Here is a 27,288-nt window from a genome sequence, read left to right on the forward strand (position 1 = left end):
AAAATAGATAAATAAATAAAATCTATGCAAAGTTTGCTGAGCTCAAGGCTCCTGGTTGTTTTTAGCTAGTGATGAGGTACCAATTTCTTCCCCTAAACTGTGTCCCAGATTCAAACAGTTTGTGCACATTAAGTTATCCTGTTGAAAGGGTAGGAGGACAAGTTCAATAAACTTCGAATATTTACCAAATACATATGTTAAATTGAAGATTGAATGAAATACCATACAAAATTTGTTGTATGCCATAATTTATTGGGTTTATGGTATACTACTTCAATGCACCATAAGAAGAATTATTTACTATAAATAAAAAAAGACTTTAGAGCTGCTCGTAAGGCTTGATCAGTGCTTGATTCACAATTCACAGCAGCAAGTCTGTCAGAAAATTAATGTATCAACCTCTTACTAAAATGGAATGAGAATAATGCTAATATTACCTGTAGATATGTATCATAAAACATTATCAAATATAATACAATAATTAAATAATTATACATCTCTATAAATAACTGATGCTAGCAAGAACTAACTAGGAACTGTAATAATTTACATCTAAATGTACATCCCCTCACAATGAAAACTACTGTTTGTACATCAATCTCCAAACCAATTTATATATAAAAAAAAGCAATACTAGGAATAATGTTGCTTGCAAATAAATATACAACTTTTCATTAATTTTTGTATTTGCACACTTGAGAAAATCAATTATCTTTGAATGAGGTATAACTTTATTAAAGCCTAAAGGAAATTTAAACAAACTGGAAGATTTATAGGCTTACATAATTATAAGATGTTAAAAAAATATTACTAAAAACTAGATAAGCATTTCAGATATAACAAAGATGTGGCATGGAGTTCATAACATAAAAGTACCAACTGTTACGTGAAAAGAAAAACATTTTTGAGAGAAGTGTGCAAAAGTCTTTGAGGATTCAGTAAAACTGTAGAGTTTATGAGACAGCTTATTTCAATGCTGGTCATTACAAGTCACAATGATGGATATGCACTGACTTTTGCAATGCCCTTAAACATGACCTATCACAAATTTAGTTGTCATGCTTCTTCAGATACAAGTTTGAGCTAATATTTAGTTTCCTTAATCTGTTACTTATGCCAATGATGTTCATTAATATTTATATGAAAATATTGTACTGGCATGTTGAAAATATAGAAATTCTCCAGAAAGATGCTGGTATATATATATATATATATATATATATATATATATATATATATATATATATATATATATATATATATATATATATATATATATATATATATATATATATATATATGATGTTGAATTATTAAGTTTCTTGAGTTTTAAGAACATGATGCAATTACCTCTGAGGAACACTTTGTTATCCCATTGTTATTAGGATGCATTTAGGGCATATAAAGTCTATCTCCTTTCAACTGGTTAATTTAACAAAGTTTTTTTGACATTCCTAATAGACAAACTTATGATGCGATCATGACCATACAGCATAATTTTTTAATAAATTGTTTTAGCCAAGAACAGTCTATTACTGGAGATTTTTTTTATCTGATGTGCTGAAATATACAGTACTTAATATCTCTTCATGACCTACATTAGTCACTCCAATTCTATTCTAACAGGAATTGCATTTTTACCACTGTTTAAGCATAATGATTACTCATTGAATTTAGTGAAGTAACAACACTGTAGTACTAAATAACAATGACAAAATAGTGCCCAGTCACAATAAAAGAAGAGAGGGGGAAGGTTGTAAGTTTTAAGAAAAAAGGGAATGGTTGAAAATGGAAATCATAATAAGTAAATGTAGATTGTGAAAAGTATTGAATACATTTAGTGAAATAAGTAACTTTTGGACCCACTAACAATATCTGCATAACATGATAAAGGGGAAATGAAGATGGGATAAAAGTTGAAAAGTATGGCCATAGTTTTTAGAATTGTGTTCATGCAAAGAAATGTGGGAGTAGGGAGGCAATTTTACTGTGTGTGCATGTACAACTGAGGATGACCATGGAGCATCAGGTAGGAGTGTTTTGTATGACCTGTTAATTGTTGGCATAATACCATTAACCACAGCGATGGGAGTTTCATGGTGTAGATGTTGGTTTTATTACAATTTATTACTGGAGATGGTAGGACTGTCACCTTGCAAGTACAATAGATAATAATGTTCTTGAGGAAGCTGAAGCTGAACAATGAAAGCTTCATCACATAGAATGAAAAGCTTTTAAGAACTAGGCAACAATAAAAGTCAAATTTCTGGGTAAACTGAGAAAAGGGGTGTAAATATTGATTAATTATGTTTTTTTTATTTCAATTTAAGTTCTTATGATGCAAGTTAAATGTACAGCATGAAGGAGATAACAATGTCAAATGAGCTATCTTAAAGACAGGAGGGTGTAAACTGAAAACGTGGTTATGAATGAGGGAGTTAACTACATATTAGAAGAAACAGTAGATGGTGTGATTGGAGTTACAATCTAAAAATTGAATAAGCCATCTAAGAGCAGTTGTTAATCTTCTACATCCAAGTCTTAGTTAGATTAGGGCAGTCTCCACCTAAACAAGTGATATGAACTTTCCATTACAAAATTATTTTGCTGCAAAAGGTTTATTGCCAGACACTAGACCAACACAATTGTCACCTTATGTGATGATGAAAAGGTTTATGGCTGATATAGAATGGCTGCCTGAATTACCAAATGATCTCAAAGGGCAGGCATTTCTTCATTCTATGGGGGTACCCACAAACCTAGGATCCCAACAAAATGAACTTTTTTTTCTACAAAGCCTTTCATACCTACAAAACAGGATTTTTTTTTTCTAATGAATTTCTCCTGGATTTCACAACTAATAACAGGGAGACATTATATTTCAAGCGGAAAAGAGGAGTAAATTTGTCATTGAAAGCAAAGAGTTTATAGAAGGGAAGGATAGTAATGATTACTGAATGTAAGTAACAGCAAATACTTTTTATATGAGAACACTGATAATGGAAGTGGATGTGAGCTAAAGTTCTTTTATTTACCTGCCATTCAAAGACAAAAATACAAAGGCAATTCAACAGGACAGTACAGACAAGTGAGAAACAAAACAGTGATGAACTGGAATTCATCAAAATATTTTAGGGTCAAATAAAGCTGATATTCATATTAATTAGCAAGGGTTACCAAAGATCATGCTTAGATTTCCTCTTCTATTTTCAATGCAAAAGCAAAACTTGTATTATCATTATATTCTTATTTTTAACTCAAAGGACTAGAAATAATGTATGAGAATCTATGTTTATTCTTTTAATGGAAATGCATTAAATAATCTTAATCTTGTGTCATCAATAAATTTACTACAATTGTTGAAATTTAAGTATGAAATTTCAAATAATAATGTATGAAGCTCAAAAAATATAATATGATAGGTAATAACCCAATTGCCTTATGGAATGTTTGTTACTGAAGATTTCTCTTTTTCCAACCAACTTAGACCAGGGGGATGCACAATGTTATTACGAGGAAATGGCATATTAGCCAACAATAGCAAGTGCCCAAGATCATTCAGGTTAAAATGGTAATACCACCAACAAAATAATAAAAAAATAATAATAATTATAGACCTTTCTACCTCAGCACCAGTCTTCAACCTCTTCCATGGACATGTGTAAATAATGAAAATATTTCATCTTTTTATATTTACATAGTATGAGGGTCATGAGATTTAATATATAAAACTCCAATATCCATACAAGGCAAAACTTGTTTCTTTGTATCATAATGGTTGTAGAGCTTTACTAAAACCCTCAAAATTACAAAACACCACCCAGAGTGTAACATTTATGTAGCAACATGTAACTGTACATCAATATATTTCAAACATACATTTTTGCTTTATTATGCTTTTCCAAAAGATATACACCACAGTCCATTTTGTTTGTAATAGATTTTTAAGTACAAGTACTTTACTGTAGGAATTTAATTGACACATTAATTTTCCTGTTCATTTGATACATCAGTCACAACAACTTGTGGCTTCAAATCAACCAATCGTCCAAGCTGCTGCACAGTGAGTCTCATTGGTACACCTGCACCAAGGTTCACAAAAGCATAAACATTTTCTAGTTCAAGTGGAGGTTGGGTAATATGGTATGCACTAAACTCCTCAGTATCATCACATTCCTCTACCACCTGTGGCTTGGAAGTGGATTTCATAGCCACAGCACGTTTCATGAGTGTTGGAAATGATTTTCTTGCAGTATTTTTACACTGTGATACAAGAGGAACAGCACTGGGTGACTCAATGGCAGATTTTGAGTCTTCTACTGTATTTTCAGGCTCCTTGCTCACCTCACTTATTGCTGTTGATACAGTAAGACTGCTTTTACTACCCATAGGTCTGACAATTGAGGAGGATATTTTTGAATCTTCAACAGAATGGCTGGTTGACGGGCTATGCAAAGATGATAAGGCTTCATCCATTAAGTTTGTAATGCTACATTCAAGATGGGAGTGTAGGAAGGCATGGTGAGTGTGCATTTCCTCAAGTGTCTCACCAACATCACCACAGTAATTGCACTTGAATGGTTGCTTAACTGGAGGCCTCATGGGAGATCCTAATGTTAGTTTGGAAAATGTGAAATCATCTGTACCAGGATGGTGACGACGGATGTGCTGACGGATGGACTGTAGGTTTTTAACCACATGGCCACACACATCACATCTGTGGGAAGAATCATATAATCAAGATGTGCCTCAGGCTCACTCAGGTTCTCATTAAAGTAAAAATTTGCAAAAAAGGCAAATTTTCATTTAATAGTTCCTTCCACTGAGTGTGGCGGGAAAACTGCTAGTAAGAACCAGAAACCTTAAATCAAAGATGGAAAAAAAACAGCCTACTATATAGGTTACAAAGTGAATCCAACAATATTCCAATAATGAAATGAACAAAAAAAGGTAATAGCAGTGCTGAAAGTGTGCTCTTAGTGCTCACAAAAATCAAGTTTAATTCCTACAATGTATGCCCCTGGTTCTGCATATTGCTGAGCCTTTCCAACCTACTACATAGAACTATGAATTTAGGATATAATTACAATAGTGTTATTTGTCAGAAATTTTTGTATAAAATTACCTCCCGTTACATCAATTGTGTCGGTGGGGAGAAATTTACGCACTATTTGGGGTCAATTGCACTTTGGGTAATTAGAAAGATTATTATGATTCAAATTTACAATGGTAAATCATGGGAGAAACTTTTATACCAGCAATTCGAAGCTGGTGTATTGGCTGCCATGGCAGATAAGTGATGTCACATGTTGAAGCTTCGAAGCTTCAACGTAACTCACGTCACATATACACAAGAGGCATGAAGCCACTCGGACATAAGACACTGACCCGTCGCCACCTGCTCCCTGAGTTAATTTACTGTCTCACCTTTCCACAATCTTCATGGTTAACTTTCTACTGTACATACGTAAATAAATACAATACTCAATGTAGCCTAAATATACATTGTCCATAGCCTACAATAGGCAAGGAACTCAACCAGACAGCTTCAATCTCTACTAAACTTCACCCACTCCAAAATCACACGAGCTAAGTATGTTGTATTGATTTCCTGTGTGGCTTTTCGGGCGATGAACTCATCACCGAAATCCCTGTATATATAGAGGATCCGTTATACAGGGAATTGAACTTTGTAACGCTCCACGTCGGTTCTACATCTAGACCAAGTGAGTAGTACCGTTATTTGGTGGTAGTTGGGGTTAGGGAGTGTTTATCCAACTTTGAGGTGTGTCATCATTACGTATCCAACCAATTCATAATTTGTTCTGTGAAATCCCATTTAATTTTTCACATTATCCAACGTGAAAGAATATGGGCATTAGAAACCCCTACATACAGGAAATTCACATATAAGGTTCCATAGAAACCCATGTTATAATGAGTTAAGACGTCAATATTAGCCCATCTAATAATATTCATAGCCTATACCCAGTCTATGTAAATATAATACTGAATGAAACATATAGTAAAGTACATCACAAAATAAGAAATGAGTCCATACACAGGGGCCTTGTCTGTCCTTGTATGGAGTATGTATGTCAAGTTTGGAGGGGTTACACACATAGCTCTTATGAACAGAGTCGAGTTGAAGGCTCTTCATCTCTTCTTCTCCCTACTCTTACTGACCACCTTCTATCTCTAAAATTCAGCTGCAATGTTGCCTCTCTATCTTCTATCAATATTTTCATGCTGACTGCTCCTCTGAACTTGCTAACTGCAAGAACCCCCCCTCCCATGACCTCGGTGCACTTGTTTTCTACTCTAGCTCATCCCTATACTGTCCAAATCCCTTATGCAAGAGTTAACCAGTATCTTCATTCTTTCATCCTTTCAGTGGTAAACTTTGAAACAGCCTTCTTTCATCTATATTTCCTCCTGTCTAAGACTTGATCACCTTCAAGATAGGAGTATCACGACCTGAAATTGACCTCACTTAGCCATTCTCCTTAATTTTCTTTTATAAAAGCAGTGCTTGGTGGGCTTTTTTGTTTTCATTTATTTTTGCACTTGAGCTGCTTCCTTTACTTTAAAAAAGTAAATAAAAACTCAAATAAGCCATTTACTATAAACAATTGGAGGAATGAACTTATAAAGAATGAGAGGGCAAGTTTTGAGGCTACTGAGCTTTGTTGATAAATTGACACAACAACCTTATGTGCAGAGCACATATTCTCATTTAAATTTCAGTAATGCTAGACATATCAGAAAAATTAAAACAAAATTGAGATTGAACTAATGCCTCTAAAGATACACAACTAACACCGAATGAGACCATGCACTTTGCATATAAAGCTACTTTGTCTGTTTGTCATTACAGTAATCCCTCCATATACATAGATCTTAGGCTCCCATGTTAGACCTTGCATAAGAAAAAAATGTGTGTTACATTTCAAGTACAGTGTACACTGGGTAATGAGAGAAAATTAAAGTTTCCCCTCTTTTACCCAAACAACATTAAAAGTCCAATGATCGAAATGGCAGCAGATCAAATGTCATTGGAATTATTGAATTGTTTGGATTATTGGGAAAGACCTTTGAAAGCTTAACTTATATTCATGCAATAAAAAAAAGACATGTTTTATAACTCACCAGTATGTAAAACTGCAGAACAACAGTTTTAAAAAGGTAAATCCACGTAAAAAAATAGCTCAAGACGTACTAAAAGCACAAAAGTAAAGCATGTTCACAAAAACGCCAAACAACAAGGAGATGCCGTTGGAAAGTTGAACCCCTCCAACAATCATGGACTCAAGTTAAGGCTGCCTGAGTACTGTATTTTCACTTAATCTATTCACTTTTCACTCATATCTAATATTTTCCCCTATTTACCGCACTGTATAAAATTCCTTAAACCTACTGTATGTCACTTTTTTTTATCACTTTCACTCGTCATCCTCAAGCATCGACTCAGGATCAGCATTTGTAGAAGCTGTGGGAGACATCTTTCCAGTGATAAAGAGCACTATACAGTCTGAATATCAAGTGAATATTTGCCTGCCAGCACCTAGACTAGCTTTTTATCTCTCCTGAGTCTTCTGTTGTATTGTTTCTTGTCCCCACTTCTTGGCATATATGGTGCCTCATTTGATTTCTTTAACTTTCATTTCTGGAATTTTTTGTTAGCCATTTTAGATATTAAAACTGTTTGGAATTTACAGCTTAACCATGTTCAGATTATTAGACTTTAACTGTATCAAGTTTTCTTTTGCAAACATATACCAGTTTTCTTTTGACACTTAATTTTTAGTGAAAACATTGCCGAGTTATTCAAAGCACTTGTTAAACCAGTGCTTCAGAGATTCATTACATACCTTACTCAAAACCAAAACAGAGGTCCAGGGATACATCACATTCCGTCCCCTGATCAATGTCCCCAACACCCACTAGGTGGCTGCATGTGAACAAGACCCCCCCCCCCCTTTTTTTTTTTTTTTTGCCTATAGCGCTGGTAGGCTTTCTTGGTGGGGCCTGGTGGTCAGCCCCTGCCCATTATGATGCAGGAAAGTGTTTATAGTGGCATCATTTTGCTTGGCTCATGCTGCCCCCCAGAGCTCATCTTTGATCCTCTTTAAGAGAGAATCTAGAGTCCGTGTTGATAATTAGTCTTAACGACAGCATGTGGGTAGTCGTACATCGCTCGATAATGACTGAAAAATTGCCAGCTTGTTTGTAGCGGTGGGCAGGACATGAACCTGCATCCTGGACACTGAACCCGGACGCTGACTACTCAGTCACCGCCTCCACCACCACCTGTCTCATACTGTTAAGCTGCAGCACTGTGACCTTACATTTGCATGTTAAGACAGTATGTACTAGAGTCAAGTACATATATAATTCATAGTAGTATAATATTTTCAGTCAATTAGAAGTTGAAAGAGAAAAGGGTGAATGCTGCATCGCCATTGCCACTCCTGCCGTCTTTGTTTACATGTATCAGCTGAGCAGTTATGACCCAGTTTTTATTAGTTTGATATTTTCATTCATTGATTTAATTCATATACTAATATATGGTTTGTATAAATAATGAATGTTTAATATAGTATATATCTTCAATTTTTTAATTCTGATAATTTTAGCTTTTTTTTGTGCTGAACCATGCATGACAGAAATAGTGCATAAAAAAGTGTGCAGTATGGGGCTAGAAGGCGGAGGTGGTACACTGATAATGCATTGCTGGAGTTGATGGGTCAGGAAATCAGTCAGCTAGGATGTCAGGTGGGAAAGGAGTTGAATGGTGATGGTCTTGGTGATAACAGTGATGTGGTCAACCAGTTCAAAGTTTTTCTGAAGGTTAATGAGGACGAGGGCAGTGGAAGTTTTCTGGTTTCTAGGTTTTGAAGAATGCAGTTCAGGAAACTGATGAGACAGTGTGTAGTGGAAGATGCCCTTATGTTGCCAAACTGCAGGGGATGAATTATATGTTATAAATGGTATCATATGCCAAGCTAAACACAAAGTCTTCACAGAGCAAGCTGGAGATTGGTGTGATAGCAATGGGTCTTAGTTCATTGCGTGAGGTGGGGTAATTGACTTTAGGGATGGGAGTCATGAATGTAGTTTTCCAGTCTGTAGGGCACATACTCTGAGCGTGGGAAGCATTGATGATAGAGGTGAGGGGGGTGACTATAGTCTGTTCAGAGCATGAAGGCAGTTCAGGGTGGAGCTGGTATCGTCGTTTACCTCTACCCATGCTGCCAAATCAGCCTTCGTACATGCATCTCTCTCTCTTATTTCCCATCCATGTGCTATTTTGAAGTGATATTTTATATATTCTGTATATAGTAAAGGAAGCTACATAGTACAATTATATATTCTGTATATAGTAAAGGAAGCTACATAGTACAATGAGTGTCAATGTTTAGGATTATAACAAGGATTTGTATAAATTCGATGACATGTGGTAGTGATTTTTTCCCATGTTGCCACGTTGTGGTGGTGGTGGTGGTGGTCGGTGTGTCCCCCTAGGTCGCTCCCCCGGGTTGAGAGGGAGAGAGAGAGAGATAAACAGGTGGGATGTGGGTGGGTAGGCCAGGAGAGAGTGCTAATCTGATAATTGGCGGTCGAACTGGCAGCGCCGCACTCATGGGAATTCTGGAATCTGCCACACCTTGAACCGCCTTCATGCTCTGAACACTTTAGTTTGTATGAAAACTCCTGACTGAGTTTGATGGGTCCTATGGTGTGGAAGACCTTCTGAGTTTTAGGGCTCTCAACTTCTTGGCAACCTGAAACTCCTCAAAAGTGGCAGGGAGGGAGGGGAAAGAGGTAGTCATGTTCAAGGGAGGGGGAAGGGTCTGGCACACAGATGAGAAATGCACATTAATCGGTTTGGCTGCCTCAAGGGAGGAGGAAGAAATGGAGAGAATGGGAAAAGCAGTGTGTGTGTGTTTACCTAGTTGAAGCTTTACAGGGCCTGGGCTTACGCTCGTGTGGTCCCGTCTCCGTATCTGTATTTGTCCAACTTTTCCTTAAAGTTTTGCGCACTTTTCGCCGATACTACATCTTCACTTAGTCTGTTCCAAACCTCTACAGTACCCTCTCGAGTTTTGTGCTCGCTTCGTTCCGAAGGTATACTGCTAAACTTGAGGATCGCGAAACTCGAGGTATTGAAAACACTGAAAAAGCGCTTATCAGTTCCGGCCCTTTTTTTTTTTTAACACGTGGGTTATGGCACCGGTAGACTATCCATCTGGGCCTGATGGTCGGCCTCGAGCCCACCATGGCGCAGGCAACTGTTTATAGTGGCGCCATTTTAATTGGCTCATGCTGCCCCCCGGAGCTTTTTTTTTCCTCCTTTACTCCCTTGTTTTCTCAAAAATGTACCTTGGAAAGAGGAAGAAAACAGGAAGAGAGAACGGGTCATTTTAAAGCCACAGATGAAGCCTTATGATTGGTTGAGCTCTGAAAACACGCTTGTGATTCACTGGGAGTCCGTCATCGCCGGCGCTCACCCGGTCAGCGGCCTCGCTGCCTTAAAGCAGTGTCACACTGGCCGTTTTCCTCTAACCACTGTGGCTACTGGCAATGTCCGTGTGCCCATCCGGGAGTGAGTTGTCGGTTGACCGTAACCTGGTGTCACACTAAGCCCTTTTCTTCCCACCGCGTTGGTGGCAGCTTGGGCAACCGGCAAATTCAAATTTTCTTCCGGGTGTGCTTCACACACGGCCAAGGTCGGTTGCCCGTATCCACATCCATAACGTAAACAAAGCACTTACTCTGTATCAACATGGCTTCATCTGCTAAAGTAAGGGCTCTCGTGGCTTGTGCTGTTATTACCCAAGTTATGGACTTGTTGCTGAAGTTAAATGGAAGGAAGAAGCCGTTGTGGGTGTGGTGTGCCTGTGGTTCCTCTGTGGCAGTACTCATTGTCACCATTGCACGTGAGCGGCCAACCCACCCATCTAGACTCCAATCGAGTAACAAGAAACACACACACACACACACACACACACACGCACACACCAGACTCATCATGAACCATGGCAGATGTTTCTCACAAACAATAATGGCTTCGCTATTTCCTAGTGTGTTAGAACTTGTTTGGTGAGTGGTTCATACAAACCAAACATACCCAATGGCAAGAAGAGAGCAGTGTTAAAGATGACTTCTCTCTTCTTGCCAAGAGCTACGTTTGGTTCATGTGAGCAACTCACCAAATACGTTCTAACACACTCAAGAAATGGTGAAGTCGTTTCTGTTTGTCAGAAACATCTGCAATGGTTCCTAATGAGTCTGGTGTGTGCGCGTGTGTGTGTGTGTGTTTGTTGTTTTTCGATCCTTGTGTTTATGTGGTTGAGTCAAGATGGGTGGGTTGGCCGTGCACGCGCAGTGGTGACAATGAGAACTGGCATGGAGGAACCACAGGTATGCCACACCCACAACTGTTTCTTCCTTCCATTTAACTTCAGCAACAAGTCCATAACTTGGGTAAGGGCAGCACAAGCCGCAACAGCCCTTACTTTAGCAGACGACAGCATATTGATACAAGGCAAGTGCTTTGTTTACATTGTGGATGTGGATATGGGCAACCAACCTTGGCCGTGAGTGAGGCACACCCGGAAAACCTGGAGTTGCCGGTTGCCCTAGCTGGCGCCAACGTGGTGGGAAGGAAAAAGCCCTGTGTGACACCAGCTTACGGATAACCATGAACTCGCTCCCGGTTGGGCATACGGGCGTTGCCCGTAGCCCCAACAGTTGGACGAAAACGGCCATTGTGACACCGCCTTAAGGCAGTGAAGCTGCTGATAGCATGAGCGTCGGCGATGACATCATCAGACTCCCAGCGAATTATAAGCGTGTTTTCAGAACTGTCAGTCAATCGTAAGGCAGCTGCCTTCAACAGCGGCATCAAAACGTCCCATTCTCTCTCTCTCTCTTGCCATAGCCACAATGTTTGGAGGAAAACGTCCAGTGTGATACTACCTTTAAAGGTAGTGTGCGTGATGCCAATGGTAAGTAGACGTGACCTGTACGTGTCAAAGCAGCGCGAAACTCGGGGTGATAACGCGTGAAACTCTGGATGGTAAGAATTTAGGACTAACCGCAAAACTCGTGGATCACGAAAGTCGGATAGCGCGAAACTCGAGAGGGTACTGTATATTTCTTTGCGAGAAGCTATATTTCTTTATGTCTCTCAAGCATCTCCCTTTCCTCAATTTTTTACTGTGTCCTCTTGTGCTCCTGATGTTTATTCCTTCTCTAAGTAGTAACTCCTCATTATCTACATCTTCCATTTTGCTCAATAATTTATAAATTTGTATTAGGTCTCCCCATTCTCTTTTTTGTTCCAGTGTTGGTAGGTCCATCTCCTTTAATCTTTCTTCATATGTCAATCCCTCCAGTTCTGGAACCATTTTTGTTGCCGTTCTTTGTATTCTTTCTATTTTTTTTTTTCTTATTAGAAGACCACACCGCCTCTGCATATTCCAATTTTTGTCTAATCATAGTGGTTATTAACTTTTTCATCATATCCTTATCCATGTAGAGGAATGCTAATCCTATATTTCTCACCATTTTATACGCATCACCGAATATCCTATTTACATGACTCTCAGGCTGTTGATTATCTTGTATTGTCACTCCCAGATCTCTTTCTTCTTGAACTTTCTTTAATATTTCTCCATCTCCCATTTTATTGTTCATTTTGGTCTCCCTTCACTCTCCCATTTCCATTACATGACTTTTCTTCACATTGAATTCCATCTCCCATTTAATACTCCATTTCCAAATCTTGTTCAGGTCATCTTGCAGAATTTCACAGTCTTTATCATCATCATCATTTCATCGACACCTGCTCCTAGGAGCTCCCACCAGGGGATGGCCACGGCAGAAGAGCTTCCAACTTTCTCTATCCAGACACTCCCTTCATTGCCTGCTCAAAGTTTCTCAAAGATCTTTCCCCCCTCTCCCCAACATACTCTTGCACCCTATCCCTCCATTTCACTGGAGGTCGTCCTCTAGCATTCCCTCCCTCTATCTCACTCACATACACCCTTCTGGTCATCTTACTCTCCTCCATTCGCTCCATGTGGCCAAACCACTTTCAGGTCTGTCGCTTCACTTCTTTCACCACTCCACACTTCTTCCCTTCACCCCTGTGACACATTCCAAAATGCTCGTACACACTTTCATTACTCATTCCATCCATTCTACTCACACCACAAGCACTCCTCAAATAACTCATTTCCACTGCCTGCACTCTAGACTTCTGACTTTCATTCCAGGCTCACATTTCACTTGCATATGTGAGGGTTGGTACTATGATTGTATTTCTCAAATCCCTCTTTACTTCCATGATCACACTTCTGCCATTCATGATTCGTCCCAAAGACCCTACCACCCTTCTTCCTTGCAATACCCTTTCTCTTATCTTGTAAGTACAGTCTTTACCGTTTCTAATATGTCTTAGCAGTTTTGCATTGTCTGCAAACAGGCTCATATAACTGTTTACTCCCTCCGGCATATCATTTACATATACACTGGGTATTCGATATATGCGAGTTCGAAATATGTGAATTCGCTCATATGCGACTAACCTAAATGTGCCAAGTATTCGTTTTATGCGAGAAAAATTCGCTATTATGCGAGTAGCAGTGTTGGTGCGACTGTTTGGTGAGGTATGGTGGCCGACTCGCACTAGAGGGCGGCAGGTGCAAATGTTTTCCTGCACTTTCCTCGCCCATAATTAACCTTTTCCTCCCTCTGATCCTAAAGTTAATCCTCAGGTAGCTAATTATCAGCCTAAATCGTAGACAGACTTTGGGTGTGTCTCCCTGGAAGCAATCAATGTGCTTTATTGTTGCTGTAGTGCTTTATTATTGTGAAACTGTGCCGGAATAAATAGTTAGAGGGTTCCAAAACGGGTCGGTGAACATAACCCCCTATAATTAAAGGGATGATAGGTTCAATATATGCGAATTCACATTATGCAAGCTTTTTGCAGAATGTAACCCTCGCATATAACGAATACCTGGTGTACTAGGAAGAGTACAGGTGCTAATACCGATCCTTGAGGCACTCCACTCTCTACAATTCTCCATTCCGATTTCGTGTCCTTTACCACTGTTCTCATCTCTCTTCCCCTTAAGTAGCTTTCCATCCAGTTCTTCATTTTCCCTTTCAAACCTCCTTTATTCTCCAGCTTCCATAGTAGTCTTGTATGTGGAACTTTTTCGAACGCCTTATTCAGGTCCAAGTAAATGCAATCAACCCATCCGTCCCTCTCCTGTATTTTGTCTGTCACTCTTGTGTAAAAGCTCAGTAAGTTTGTTACGCATGAACGCCCCTTTCTGAAGCCATATTGTTTACTTGTGATTATATTATCCTCTCCTAAGATATCTCACATATTTTACATACTACACTGGTCAATGATACAGGTCTGTAATTCAGGGGTTCTTCCTTTTGTCCGTTTTTTAATATAGGGACAACTTCAGCCCTCCGCCACTCCTTTGGTACTTTACCAGTTGTTAATGAGCATTTAATGATATCATATACCGGTCCAACCAGCTGATCTCTGCATTCTTTCACTATATAACCTGAGACTCCATCCGGTCCTACTGTTTTCCTCTCTTCCAGCTCCCCCATCATTTAATATATCTCCTCTTTAGTTACTTTGACTTCTTCCATATGAACATTTATCTTGTTTTCTTGTGATTCGTTGGATTGTGATTCTTTTGTAAAAACTTGCTGGAATTTTTTGTTTAGAAGCTCAGTCATGTCTAGGATTTTCAATTATCATATTCCCATCACTCAATCTTTCAATTGTTTCCTTAGGTTTGATTTTTCCATTTATAAATCTATAAAACAGTTTAGGTTCTTCCTTACACTTTTCTACGATATCCTTTTCATATCCCTTCTCTTCTTCTCTCCTTATTTTCACGTATTCATTTCTCGCTATCTTAAAATCTTTTTTATTCCTTTGGTTTTTATTTCTTTTCAATCTTTCACGCTTTGTCTCTTTTTTTCTTTTGCCTTAATACATCTTACATTAAACCAGTCCTTTTTTCCTTTTTCTTCAGGTTTGTATTCTGGTACAAATTTCATAACTCCTGATTTATACGCCTCCAGAAAAATAGCATACTTCTCTTGCACCTCCCTTGTTCTCTTTAACTCTGCCCAGTCTAGCTCTCCATAGTATTTCCTGAGATTTTCCATGTTTGCCTTCCTATAGTTTAACCTGTTTCTTTTATATGATTCATCCCCCTCACTTCCTTCCTCTGTTTCCAACTCAATTATCACATGATCACTCTTTCCCAGGGGGCACCCATACCTTAATTCATTTATCAAATGCATTCCCTTTGTTAACACCAGGTCCAGTCTCGCCAGTTCGTCGTCACTTCTGAATCTCGTGTATTCCTTCACCCATTGCGTCATCAAGTTTTCCATCGCCAATCTTAAAAATCTTTCCCCCCATGCCGTTTCACTATCTCCACTTTCAAATGTCTCCCAATTTACCTACTTACAGTTAAAATCACCAACTAACAAGACTCTTTTGTTTGCTTTGAGTAGTCTACTCAAACTCTGAATGGTATCTTCAATCATGGTCTCTTATTCTTCTTTACTCCATGAATTAGTTCTTGGTGGTACATAGGTTGCTATTATCGACATCATTTCTCTGTTTTTATTCTCCAGATTTACACTCACATTTCCGCCTTTCCTTCTCCATATAGGTACCACTGTTTTCGCTAATAACTCCTTCCTTGTCATTATCATCACTCCTCCACTACCTTTACCCTTTCTGTCCTTCCTCCATACACTGAAGTTATTATCAAACACTATTTGGATGACCTCAATTAGTTTAGTTTCTGTTACACATACAATCTTGGGCTCTCTTTCCTGCAAGTAGTCTTGTAATTTCAGTTTACTAGATACTATCCCGTCTACATTCGTATACATCACACTTAATCCCTTACTAGTTTCAATCTTGTTTAGGTTCTGCTCTCTTTCGGCTTTTCCCTTATGCACCATTTCTTTACTCGATCTCCCAAAAAATACCCTTTTTTCCTCTTCAAATCTTGCATTATTCCTTTCTTTTGCCTCTGCTAGAAGTTCGTTCCATTTCTTCCTTTCTTCTTCATTTTTATTCTTCTTTTTATATATTTCCTTACATTCTTCTATTTCCCTTAACTTAGTTGTTCTGTACAAAATTTCTTCTGTTGCCTTCTGTGATCTTAATTTCAATTTAACTGGCCTTGTTTTTCCTTCTATGTAGGGGCCCATCCTATAGATTTCTTCCACTTCTTCCTCAAGGTTTTGCAGTTCTTCATCATTTAAGTTCTTAAGTAAGTATTTTACCGATTTCAGTTCTTTCTTTTCCCATTTGGTTTGTACGTTATATTCTTTTCCTTCATGCCAAATATTATTACACTCTTCTTCTCATCTGCCACATCTCTTACTAATTCTTTGTTTTTCTTCAAAGCCTTAACCACCTCTTTCTCTACGTTTTCCTTGTCTTCTTTCAGTTGTTGTTCAATTACTTCTTTGAGGACTACATTTGCTCTTTCATTTTCATCCTTCCAAGTCTTTATTTCCCCCAACACTTCCTCTCTAACCCTTTGTTCCTCTTTGCTCACTATCTCTTTCAGATTCTCATTTTCCTATATTGCCACTCCTAGTCCTTCCTTCGTCGATTATTCATATTTTGCCAATTTCTCCTTCAGCTCTTCTTTTTCTTGAATCAGTTGTTTCTCCTTGTCCTCTAACCTGCATACTCATGTTTTGAGGTCTCTTTGAAATTCTCTGCTCTGTAGTTCCTCTTCATCCCTGCTCTTAACTATTCCTATCCACCTGTCAAGTTTCCTTACCATAAGCAATATTCTTTTATATATAGCTCGTCTTCACTGCTCCCTACATCCGTCCTTCGTTCTTTTCCTCGTGCTCCATATCCTCTTCTTCTTGGTGTTATCCATTCTAAATCATCCTCCCTCCCACTCATCTTACAAACTGGTCAATACAGGAGATGAGCCCAATGCAATGCACATTACCCCAGGCCCCACAACACCACAAACAGGTAGAGATGAACAGCTGATCCTAGCGTCAGGACGGTCGCCCATACGTCTGTCTTCCACCACGTCTGGTCCTTGTGTATTTGTGTGTATTTACCTAGTTGTAATTTTACAGGGCCTGGGCTTACACTCATGTGGTCCCGAGCATAAGCCCAGGCCCTGTAAAATTACAACTAGGTAAATACTAGGTAAATACACACAAACACACAAGGACCAGACGTGGTGGAAGACAGACGTATGGGTGACCGTCCTGACGCTAGGATCAGCTGTTCATCTCTACCTGTGTGTGTGTGTGTGTGTGTGTGTGTGTGTGTGTGTGTTTCCCTAGTTGTACTATACAGGGCCTGATCTCATGACTAGGACGAGACCAACATTGTAAGGTTTATCACAGCATGGGAAGGTTGGAAAATTATGATCGTACAGAGAAAAATCATGGCTGATTTGGTTTACAGGAGGCCGTACAGCATTGTAGTGTCTAAAGATGTTACCTGGCTAGTGCTAGTGATGATACACGAGCGAGTCCTGCAAGTGCCAATAGAGTGCGTTGAGGGAGCATGCATGACGTGGCCATTCTTGCAGTGATAATCTCTTGCACACATGCCTGTTTAGAGCACAGTTCACCTCTGTGTACTTCACATGCAGGTGGTCCTTGAGCTTTGACGGGGTTCAGGACTAACAGGCCGGTTCGAAGTTGAATTATCAAGTCATAATTTACAGTGAAAATAAAATATTATTCAAATGTCCAGCTGCAGATAGAGATAGATGCATTTTTGCACCTTCTATCCTCTCCCCCTACCCCACCTCTGTCCTCATGTGCTCACTGCACCCCAGCCCTTCATTCAGGTGACCTGTTTGCCATACAATATTGTGGAACATTACACAATGGAGCTACCAAGCGTTGCCAAGATAGCGGCAGTAGCCATGTGCCCACCAAGTCCTAGTGTGGGGGGTTGTCGGCTGGTGGGATGAGGGGTATTCTTTGTAAACAAAGGACATGTAGTTATATGAGTGGCCAAGGTTGCCTCTGCTGCACCTTATTACCTTTGTGAATATTTAATTCAACTATGATTGCTATTTGTAGTAAACAGCAGTGTTGGGCGTAGCAGCACTACTAGTAGCGCCACTATGTAGCGAAGCTACTTTTTTTAACAGCGGTAGTGCCACTCTTTTTTGGAGAGAGCGGCAAAAATGGTAGCGGCGCTACATTTTTAGGTAGGGCTAGTCACTACTCACTACTCGGGGTGGACCAACTACATACGTGATGAAAACGCAAATGAAATGTGTACAGTTCAGTGGCCCGTCACTCTTGTCGGTCACCTAATGCTCACTCAGCAGTGAATCTGGGACTGGAGGTGTGGCTGGCTGCCTACCTGTGGTCCAGTGGTTTTTTTGTCTATTGTCATTTATCTGAACCTTAGTCAGTCATGGAAGACAGTGATCTTCAACCAGAACCTGAATCTTCTACTGGTAGACAAGAGGTGGACACTGGAGCACGGCAAGCACAGTCACTCGTGGATATTTCTGATCATGGCTCAAGAAGCCTTGGAAACTGGCAAAAACTGGGTGTCAACTAGCACAGCAGAGGGAGGTGAGTGAATCTTCTAGCCTCACGTACAGGAAGTGTAAAGTAACTTATTCAGTACTCTATCAAGGACGCAGAACGTAACAATATGTATAAAAGAGAATTATGTTTTTTCAGTACTTATTGTTCACATGTAGCGGTAGCGGCAGTAGTAGCGGTAGTGCACTACATTCAGAAATGAGTAGCGGTAGCGGTAGTGCCACTACTTTTAGCAGGTAGTGCGCACAACACTGGTAAACAGTAACCTATAAGGACTGGTGAGGGAATATTGTGAGGGAGCTGTTGTTGTGGGATGCCATTTTGGTTGCAATCAGCTGATTAACTGACCAGTCTGGCTTCCCTTCTTCCACCTGCAGGGAGTTGTGGGGTATAATGGGTGAACCAAATGCAGCAGAGAATTGTAAACAGTAAGAGATATCTGGGTAGACTCTCTCCACCCTTACTCAGCTAACATGCTAGGCAAGTGGCATCTGCTAGATCTAGCAGTATGCTTGTGTAGCAGACTGTAGGCCTATGAACTAGTGGAGTAGTGACTTGCAACTGCAGCATGAGTAGTACTTACAGCTTGAGTTCCAAGGGGAACTGAATGGAAAGCATGGGTGGACTGGCCCAGACCCCTACCCTTCCCCACTCCTGCCTTATCCCAGCCCAGCTGGGGGTGGGGCCAGTGCCTGAGGACTGAGGATGGGGGGGGGGTGCTGGAGCACTGTGTAAACAAATAGCTGCTCTACACATGGCAGGATATTTGAAATGTCGACTCATTCATTACTTAACCAAGAATTACTTATATAATTGGCCTGGTCATAAGTGCAAGCGGTCGTAAGTCACATACATTATGACTCAAGGACTGTATGTGTATGCAGTACCCACAGTGCAGGGATTGCATATACATGGCTAGCTAAACGTGTGGCGTAAATGCATGAAGGGTGCAGGGCCCGCACTCTTCATACACACACACACACACACACACACGTCAGGTTTAGCTAGCTCGTTTGCAGGGTTGCCAGTTCCAATGTAACTTAATTGCCATGACATCAAAACTTAATGGTAATAAAAGTTTCATTATTTTCCTAGTTTAATGAGGGAAGTTTAGTGTGTGGTTTGGGGGTAATTTTTGTAGAGTGTTGGCAGAATTGGCTGGTGTTTTGGTTGCTTTTGGTGGTTTATTCTCCCTGGACCTGGCGATCTTGCTCATTCAGAAAATGCAGTACAGACTAAAAGCTTGAAGATAGGAGTCAGAAAAAAAAAAAAAAAAAAAAAAAAAAAAAAAAAAGCCTGGTCTTGGTCTCACAGGGGTCTTGGTCTTGGAAGGTCTGGATTGGGTCTAGGTGTCAGAGGGTCTGGTCTTGTCTCTTAAGGTGCCTGGTCTTGACTACAAAACTGATTATCCATTATGTATGTGTATTTGACAGGATATGATTTCTCTGTGGTAACCACTACAACCTGAGGTAAATCATTCAGTCCAACACTTCTGTGATGGATAAAAGAGGGAACAGAACATTTAAAGAAAGCAAAGCCACCACAAGACTGCAACAGGAAATCAAAAGATGTGAGAAACATCATGTGTTTCAGCATGGCCAACACACCAATAGAGTTTGGCAGATAAGACAGACAGAGAGGAAAGCTTCTGTATCAGCTAAAACCAGGAAACCAAACATCAAACCTGAGGCCAGCATCAGATTTGTAGTTATCCATGACTACAGGCATAGAGCTCGCATGCTGGGAAGTATGGTCAAGGAAATAGAGCCAAGTGACCCCCTGGAGCAGGTACCTTGCTATCTGGAAAATAATGGCAAAACTGTACCTTGTCAAGCCTTGAGGCTCATTAACAGGCGACGTGCTGCACCAAGAAAGTTACTAACAGATATATGACCCATCAACATCTATGAGTTAACTACAGTAAACAAAGTGACTGGATTAGCAATGATTAGCAAAAACAAGAAAGGAAATGCTAAACTATGTACATATATATGTACATATATATATATATATATATATATATATATATATATATATATATATATATATATATATATATATATATATATATATATATATATATATATATATATATATATATATATATATATATATATATATATGAGGTATATATATAAGTAACTGGAATAGTTTTCTGTGGGACAAACCGTATATATATATATATATATATATATTTTCAAAGTGCCGCCATTATCTCCTTGGTGTGCCTCGAAAATTTGGGTGGGATTTAGATTTGTGTACATAATCTAATGAAACTACTGTAAAGTGTAATTTATATTCATCAAGGGTATATATATATATATATATATATATATATATATATATATATATATATATATATATATATATATATATATATATATATATATATATATATATATATATATATATATATATATACATATATATATATATATATATATATATATATATATATATATATATATATATATATATATATATATATATATGTATAAATAAATGGCAGGTGTGCCGCAAAAATATTAGTTGTTTCTTAGTGTGCCGTCATACTAAATAGTTTGAAAACCACTGCTTCTGTAGCTAGATGCAGCATGAGACAACCGTTAGGCATCAGTCTGCTGACTGGGCTCATCGTGGGAAGACATACGGCCCGTGGTTCGCCATTGTTTTGAAGTTTTTTGCGACATTTCGTCTATTTTTACGATGGATGAAAGGAAGGAGCAGCGTGCTGCCGTGAAATACTGTTTTTTGCTGGGGAAAACGGCAGCCGAAAGTTATCATGCTTCAAACAGCTTATAAAGATGTTGCCATGAGCAAAACACAAGTTTACGAGTGGTTTGCACACTTTAGGAATGGTCAATTGTCGCTGGAAGACCGATCTTGTTCAGGGCGACCGTCAACCTCCCGAACGGATGAAAACATCACAAAAATTCATGAACTGATCTTGGAGGACCATCGCCGAACAATTGACGAACTTGTTGATTTGACTGGTGTGTCCTGGAGCTCCTGCCAACAAATTTTGACTGAGGAATTGGGGATGAAAAGAGTTGCAGCGAAGTTGGTGCCTCGCTTGCTCACAGATCATCAAAAACAGTCACGAATGAATGTGTGCCAAGAACTGAAAGAAGAGTTGGAAGTTGATCCAGACCTTTTTTCGAAGGTCATCACTGGTGATGAAAGCTGGTGCTACGGCTACGACCCGGAAACGAAGCAGCAGTCAAGTCAATGGAAGCATCCAAGATTGGTCTTCCAGAGACAATTGACCATTCCTTAAGCATGCAAACCACTCGTAAACTTGTGTTTTGCTCATGGCAGCATCTTTGTAAGCTGTTTGAAGCATGGTAACTGTTTCGGCTGCCGTTTTCCCCAGCAAAAAACAGAATTTCAAGGCAGCACGCTGCTCCTTCCTTTCATCCATCGTAAAAATAGACGAAATGGCGTGAAAAACTTCAAAGCAATGGCGAACCACGGGCCATATGTCTTCCCTCGATGACCCCAGTCAGCAGACTGATGCCTAACGGTTGTCTCATGCTGCATCTAGTTGCGGAAGCATGAACTATTACGGGTTTATCCCACAGAAAACTATTCTGGTTACTTTTGGGTACCCCCTTGTATATATATATATATATATATATATATATATATATATATATATATATATATATATATATATATATATATATATATATATATATATATATATATATATACACTTTGAACAAACTAATAGAAAGTGGAAAGATGTTAGGCATGCCAAGGAGAACATTAAGAAAAATACATTTAGACAAAATGAAAATCATTGTTAGTCATGTTCTTTCACAAATCCAGGCAAGATATAGTATCCAGTATTAAACTAAACTAAGCAAATGTCTCTATTTATGACATTCAAACATGCATAATTTAACACATTTTACAATATGGAAACTTTACAAACTACTACTGAAGAGCCAGGAAGCATTCTTAAGCTAATTCAGCACAGTTTAACACTCCCAAAATTGAGGTGCTCAGGATTCACTAGTCTGCAGCCACCCAAACCACACAGCATGGTAGTTCACAGACAATAGCTCATGAAACGGAGCAACCCTCCCAATATATCAGACACACACACACACACACACACACACACACACAAAAAAAAAAAAAAAAAAAAAAAAAAAAAAAAAAAAAAAAGATGTTTACACACAAACTAAAGAGCATTAAAGATAAGGATTTCTTGGGGGAAATTAAGTTCAATTTCTTATGAGCACTACAGATCCCTTTTCTAATGGTGGGCTAGTTACTGAGATGTTTTCTTAAGATTTACTATCATTTCTATATCATAGTAGCCATTTTTACATTCCTTTAGTTTATCAATAATTCCCTCCAAAAATGTGATCAAGATGTCCATAGCTTTCTTTTCAGATACTCTCTTCCTCTTCTCTTTTTCAAAAAATTATTCTTATATTCTGATACCTTAATGCATATGTGATTCTGCAACATAAGACAAAATCTTGTTGCTAATTTTCTTCATTTTATCTTGCCCTGAACCATGTCATAGTATGTGGACACCAACAACATTGAGTTCAAACTTCTCATGTAGTTAATACTCATGATACTTCCCAAACGGTACCGGGCTAATATTCTCACTCATACGGGTACAATATTCCTGACCTTTTGCTTAAGTGGTACATAATAACTGAGAAACTGGAGGACAAAGGACACTTTTAGCAAGAAGCAGCAACAACAGTATTCCCAAATAATATTTTTTCCTTTATGAATCAATCATAACTATTACTATCAACATACTATTAACTTTTTATGGGTGAAAGAGATGTTAAAATGTGTGGCTGAAAGTATAGCAGTAGGAGATTTGGGTGTGCAGTTGAACATTACTGGAAAGTCAAGTGAAAGTCATACGACACCTGTCCAGCTCTTTCATACGCAATATTTTGTGGAAGTAAACTTACCCAACACAGGCTCAAAGGCTAATGTGCCACAGATGAGTTCCAAGGCCACATGTAGCTATAGTATATGCCCCCATTACAGATACAATGAAATTGAAAATATTGACTGCTCTTTCATCGTTACAAAAAAATTAGAGAAACAGCTCAGTGACAAGGACTGGCCCCCAGGGCTCAAGCATCCTGTCTGTGTGCTTGGAGCTGCTTTCCCTGGTAAGTGTAATGACCCCAGATGAGACCAAGGAATAATTGACTGATGGGATGGCAGGCAGACACATAGCCTGCATGGGTATGTGTCCCCACAATGTACTGCAGGTAATCCTCAAGTTAAGATCGCTCACAATTATGACCAGGTCAATAATATTAGAGTAAATCTTCACTTCTACAAACCAACTGAGAGGAAAGGAGCCTTCGCACTCCTGCTAACCATGATCTTTATATTTCTGCCTGGAATCAAGCCAAATCTATTCTTCGATTTACCAAAACATCTTTCATTAATAGAAAATGTCAAAATCTTGCTTTTTCTAATTCCTCCCGGGACTTCTGGCACCTAGCCAAAAACTTCTCCAATTTCACTTTTTCATCTTTCCCTCCTCTCCTTAACCCTGACGGCAGCACCGCTGTCTCATCTATCTCTAAGGCTAAACTCTTCTCTCAAACTTTCTGTAAAAATCCACTCTGGACGATTCTGGGCATATTCCTCCGACACATCTCCCCCTCAGATTCCTTTATGTCTGTCATTAAGATTCTTAAGAACGATGCTTTCTATGCCCTCTCTGGCATCAACTCTCAGAAGTATTATGGACCTGATGGAGTGCCTCCTATTGTTCTTAAAAATTGTGCTTCCGTGTTGACACCCTGCCTGGTCAAATTCTTTCATCTCTGCCTATCAACATCTACCTTTCCTTCCTGCTGGAAGTACGCCTTCATACAGCCTGTGTCTAAGAAGGGTGACCGTTCTAATCTCTCAAACTACCGCCCTATAGCTTTACTTTCCTGTCTATTTAACCCCTAAAGGTCGGCTGACGTGGTATACCGTCAACCCGTAGAGGTCGGTTGACGTGGTATACCGTCTGGGCTAGAAGGTCGGCTGACGTGGTATACGGTCAATATATATTTGTAGCCCAATTCAGCAACATTTCGCTGGATATGCTACACTGCTTATTAGTGTGTACGAATAGGTCCTCAACCCGCTTTGTAGTCAGTTTCTGCATGCTTGTGATAATGAGTTAGAGTAATTTTTCGAGTTTTTGTGCGTTCGGATCGCTGTGCTCCCCTCAGCCCAACAAACGCAATGCTCTTTCTCCCTCTCTTCTCTCTCTCTCTCACCACGAAACGTCATGTTTGGGGTGGAGTGAGAAGACGTTGAGAGACTTTGGTGTGGCGGGTGGTATTAGCACTCAACCTGCACCAACCCATCGCCATAGCCACGCCGCGCGAACGAACACATACGCTCTCCAGCACGGAAAGTAGTCTACTTATACTCGTCATATCTCAGCACACACGCAGTGCAGAGAATTCTAGTTGGTCTCATTCGAAAGATGAAGACTTGAAGGTAACCAATGATGTGTTGATAAGTCAGTACAGTATATAGGTTAAGAGTGAGCGCGGTGGGAAATAGAGTGAAAATCGGCAATTCCCACTCACCCAGCTGTACTCTATTGTAGTGGGCGGGTGGGGGGGAAAACTCGTACAAGCTCAAACCCGTCGACCTTTAGGGGTTAAAGGGAAGAGGAATGAGAACAGTGTTAAAGGTCATGAAATTGGAATGGAGAAATGTAGATAGCGGGGTACCTCAAGGATCGATACTGGCACCAATACTTTTCCTAGTGTATATAAATGATATGCCAGAGAAAGTAAGTAGTTACATGAGCTTGTTTGCAGATGATGCGAAATTGCTGAGACACATAAGAAATAGTAAAGACTGTGAAATTCTACAAGAGGACCTAAATAAAATTTGGGATTGGAGTAAGAAATGGGAGATGGAGTTTCATGTGAAGAAATGTCATGTAATGGAAATGGGTAAGAGTGAAGGGAGACCAAAGTGGACATTTAGAATGGGAGGTGGAGAAATACTAAAAGTTCAAGAAGAGAGAGACCTATTAGTGACAATACAAGATAATCAACAGTCTGAGTCATGTAAATAGGTTATTCGGAGATACATATAGAATGATAAAAAATATAGGAATAGCATTCCACTATATGGATAAAAATATGATGAATAAGATGATTATCACTATGATTAGACCAAAGTTGGAATATGCATCCCCATAAGAAGAAAAATGTGAAAAAACTAGAAAGAATACAAAGGATGGTAACAAAGATGGATCCAGAACTGGAGGGATTGTCATATGAAGAAAGGTTAAAGGAAATGGACCTGCCAACATTGGAACAAAGAAGAAAAAGGGGAGACCTAATACTAATTTACAAATTGTGGAATAAAATGGAAGAAGTAGAAAAGGAGTTGCTACAAAGAGAAGTAAAAGTTGGAAAGTTTTGTTTAGTCGGTGCAACATCTGTGGTCATATGCCGGAGAGAGACAGAAGGAGAAGGAATTATAGGAGAAGGATCAGATCCCTGGAGAAGGGACACAACTCCCAATTAATACCTGGTACCCATTCACTGCTGGGTGGACAGGGGCGCAGGGTATCCACTCTGCCCGGGAATCGAACCCGGGCTCTCTTGGTTGTGAGCCGAGTGTGCTAACCACTGCACTACGAAGCCCCCTCTAAGAGAAGTAAGAAACACCAGTAACACATGGACAGTAAAAAAATTGAGAAAGGGAAGATGCTTGAGATGTAATAAAAATATAGCTTCCCACAAAGAAACACAGAGGTTTGGAATAGCCTAAGTGAGGAAATAGTTTTAGCGAAGTGTGCACAACTTTAAGGAAAAACTGGACAAGTACAGATATGGAGACGGGACCACACAAACATAAGCCCAGGCCCTGTAAAATTACAACTAGGTAAATACCACTAGGTAAATACGGGTTGAGAATCCTTTATTCAAAATTCCAAAATCCTAAAGTTTTAGTAATGCTGATATGACGCGTTTTCTTTTTCTTTTTTTCCCCACCACCTAACGGGTGGGCACACAGGCTATATGGAGTCTGTTAGGGTCAAGCACGTACATCCCTCCAAGGAGGGACCACAGACCCTTGCTGGGTGACGGCTCATGAAGGGGAGAGGAGGATGCTGATAGACCAACTCTATCAGCTGACGTTAGCCTCGCCGACCAAGTCGGTCTTTCGACGAGGACTGGCGTGTCTCTTTGTACAAGTTGAAGACGTGAGTGTGGGTTCCCTTTGTTCGCTGCAAGACGAGAATGCTCAAAGCATAAAAGAATGGGAATAGAGTCTCAGTTAGCCCTTAAAGGACGGCTGGCAAGAATTCTCACTTGGGCGGAGAAAGGCAGAAAGGCGGGGTGCGGGAATTCTCATCATCCAATTTCCTGCCAGGATTTGTACTTCCCAACATCATATCTCTGCCATGCTGCAACTGAGGAACTTCTAGTTTCTTTCATCATGTAAATGAAAGACTGGCGGTGTAAAATGACTATGAACAACTGTTTTGGTCTCAAATTGCCACACGGTATTGATGAAGAACACCTATTTCACCAAATTTTATCAAAGCGGCACACCCTCCCTCGTGAGCAGAAAACTGCCTTCTAGCCTGTCCTTTAGGGGTTAGGGTTGCCACCTTGTGCTAAGAAAAATAAGGAA

General features: G+C 39.5%; 1 protein-coding gene across 5 annotated transcripts in view; it reads right to left on the reverse strand.

Moving 5' to 3' along the window:
• Positions 1-231: 231 nt before the first annotated feature.
• The window catches only part of LOC126997343 (uncharacterized), a 118,649-nt gene continuing 91,592 nt past the window's right edge, over positions 232-27,288 (reverse strand). For 4 of the 5 annotated variants that reach the window (XM_050858390.1, XM_050858391.1, XM_050858388.1 and 1 more), the window contains one exon: positions 232-4,717. In XM_050858390.1, coding sequence (XP_050714347.1) covers positions 3,985-4,717 — 733 coding nt within the window. In that variant the 3' untranslated portion in view covers positions 232-3,984. Of the gene's footprint in view, positions 4,718-20,308; positions 20,425-27,288 lie in introns of all 5 variants that reach the window. The other variant, XM_050858392.1, reaches the window with a different exon arrangement.

The sequence above is a fragment of the Eriocheir sinensis genome, chromosome 12 (assembly GCF_024679095.1).
Source record: "Eriocheir sinensis breed Jianghai 21 chromosome 12, ASM2467909v1, whole genome shotgun sequence".
Taxonomy (NCBI): Eukaryota; Metazoa; Arthropoda; class Malacostraca; order Decapoda; family Varunidae; genus Eriocheir; species Eriocheir sinensis.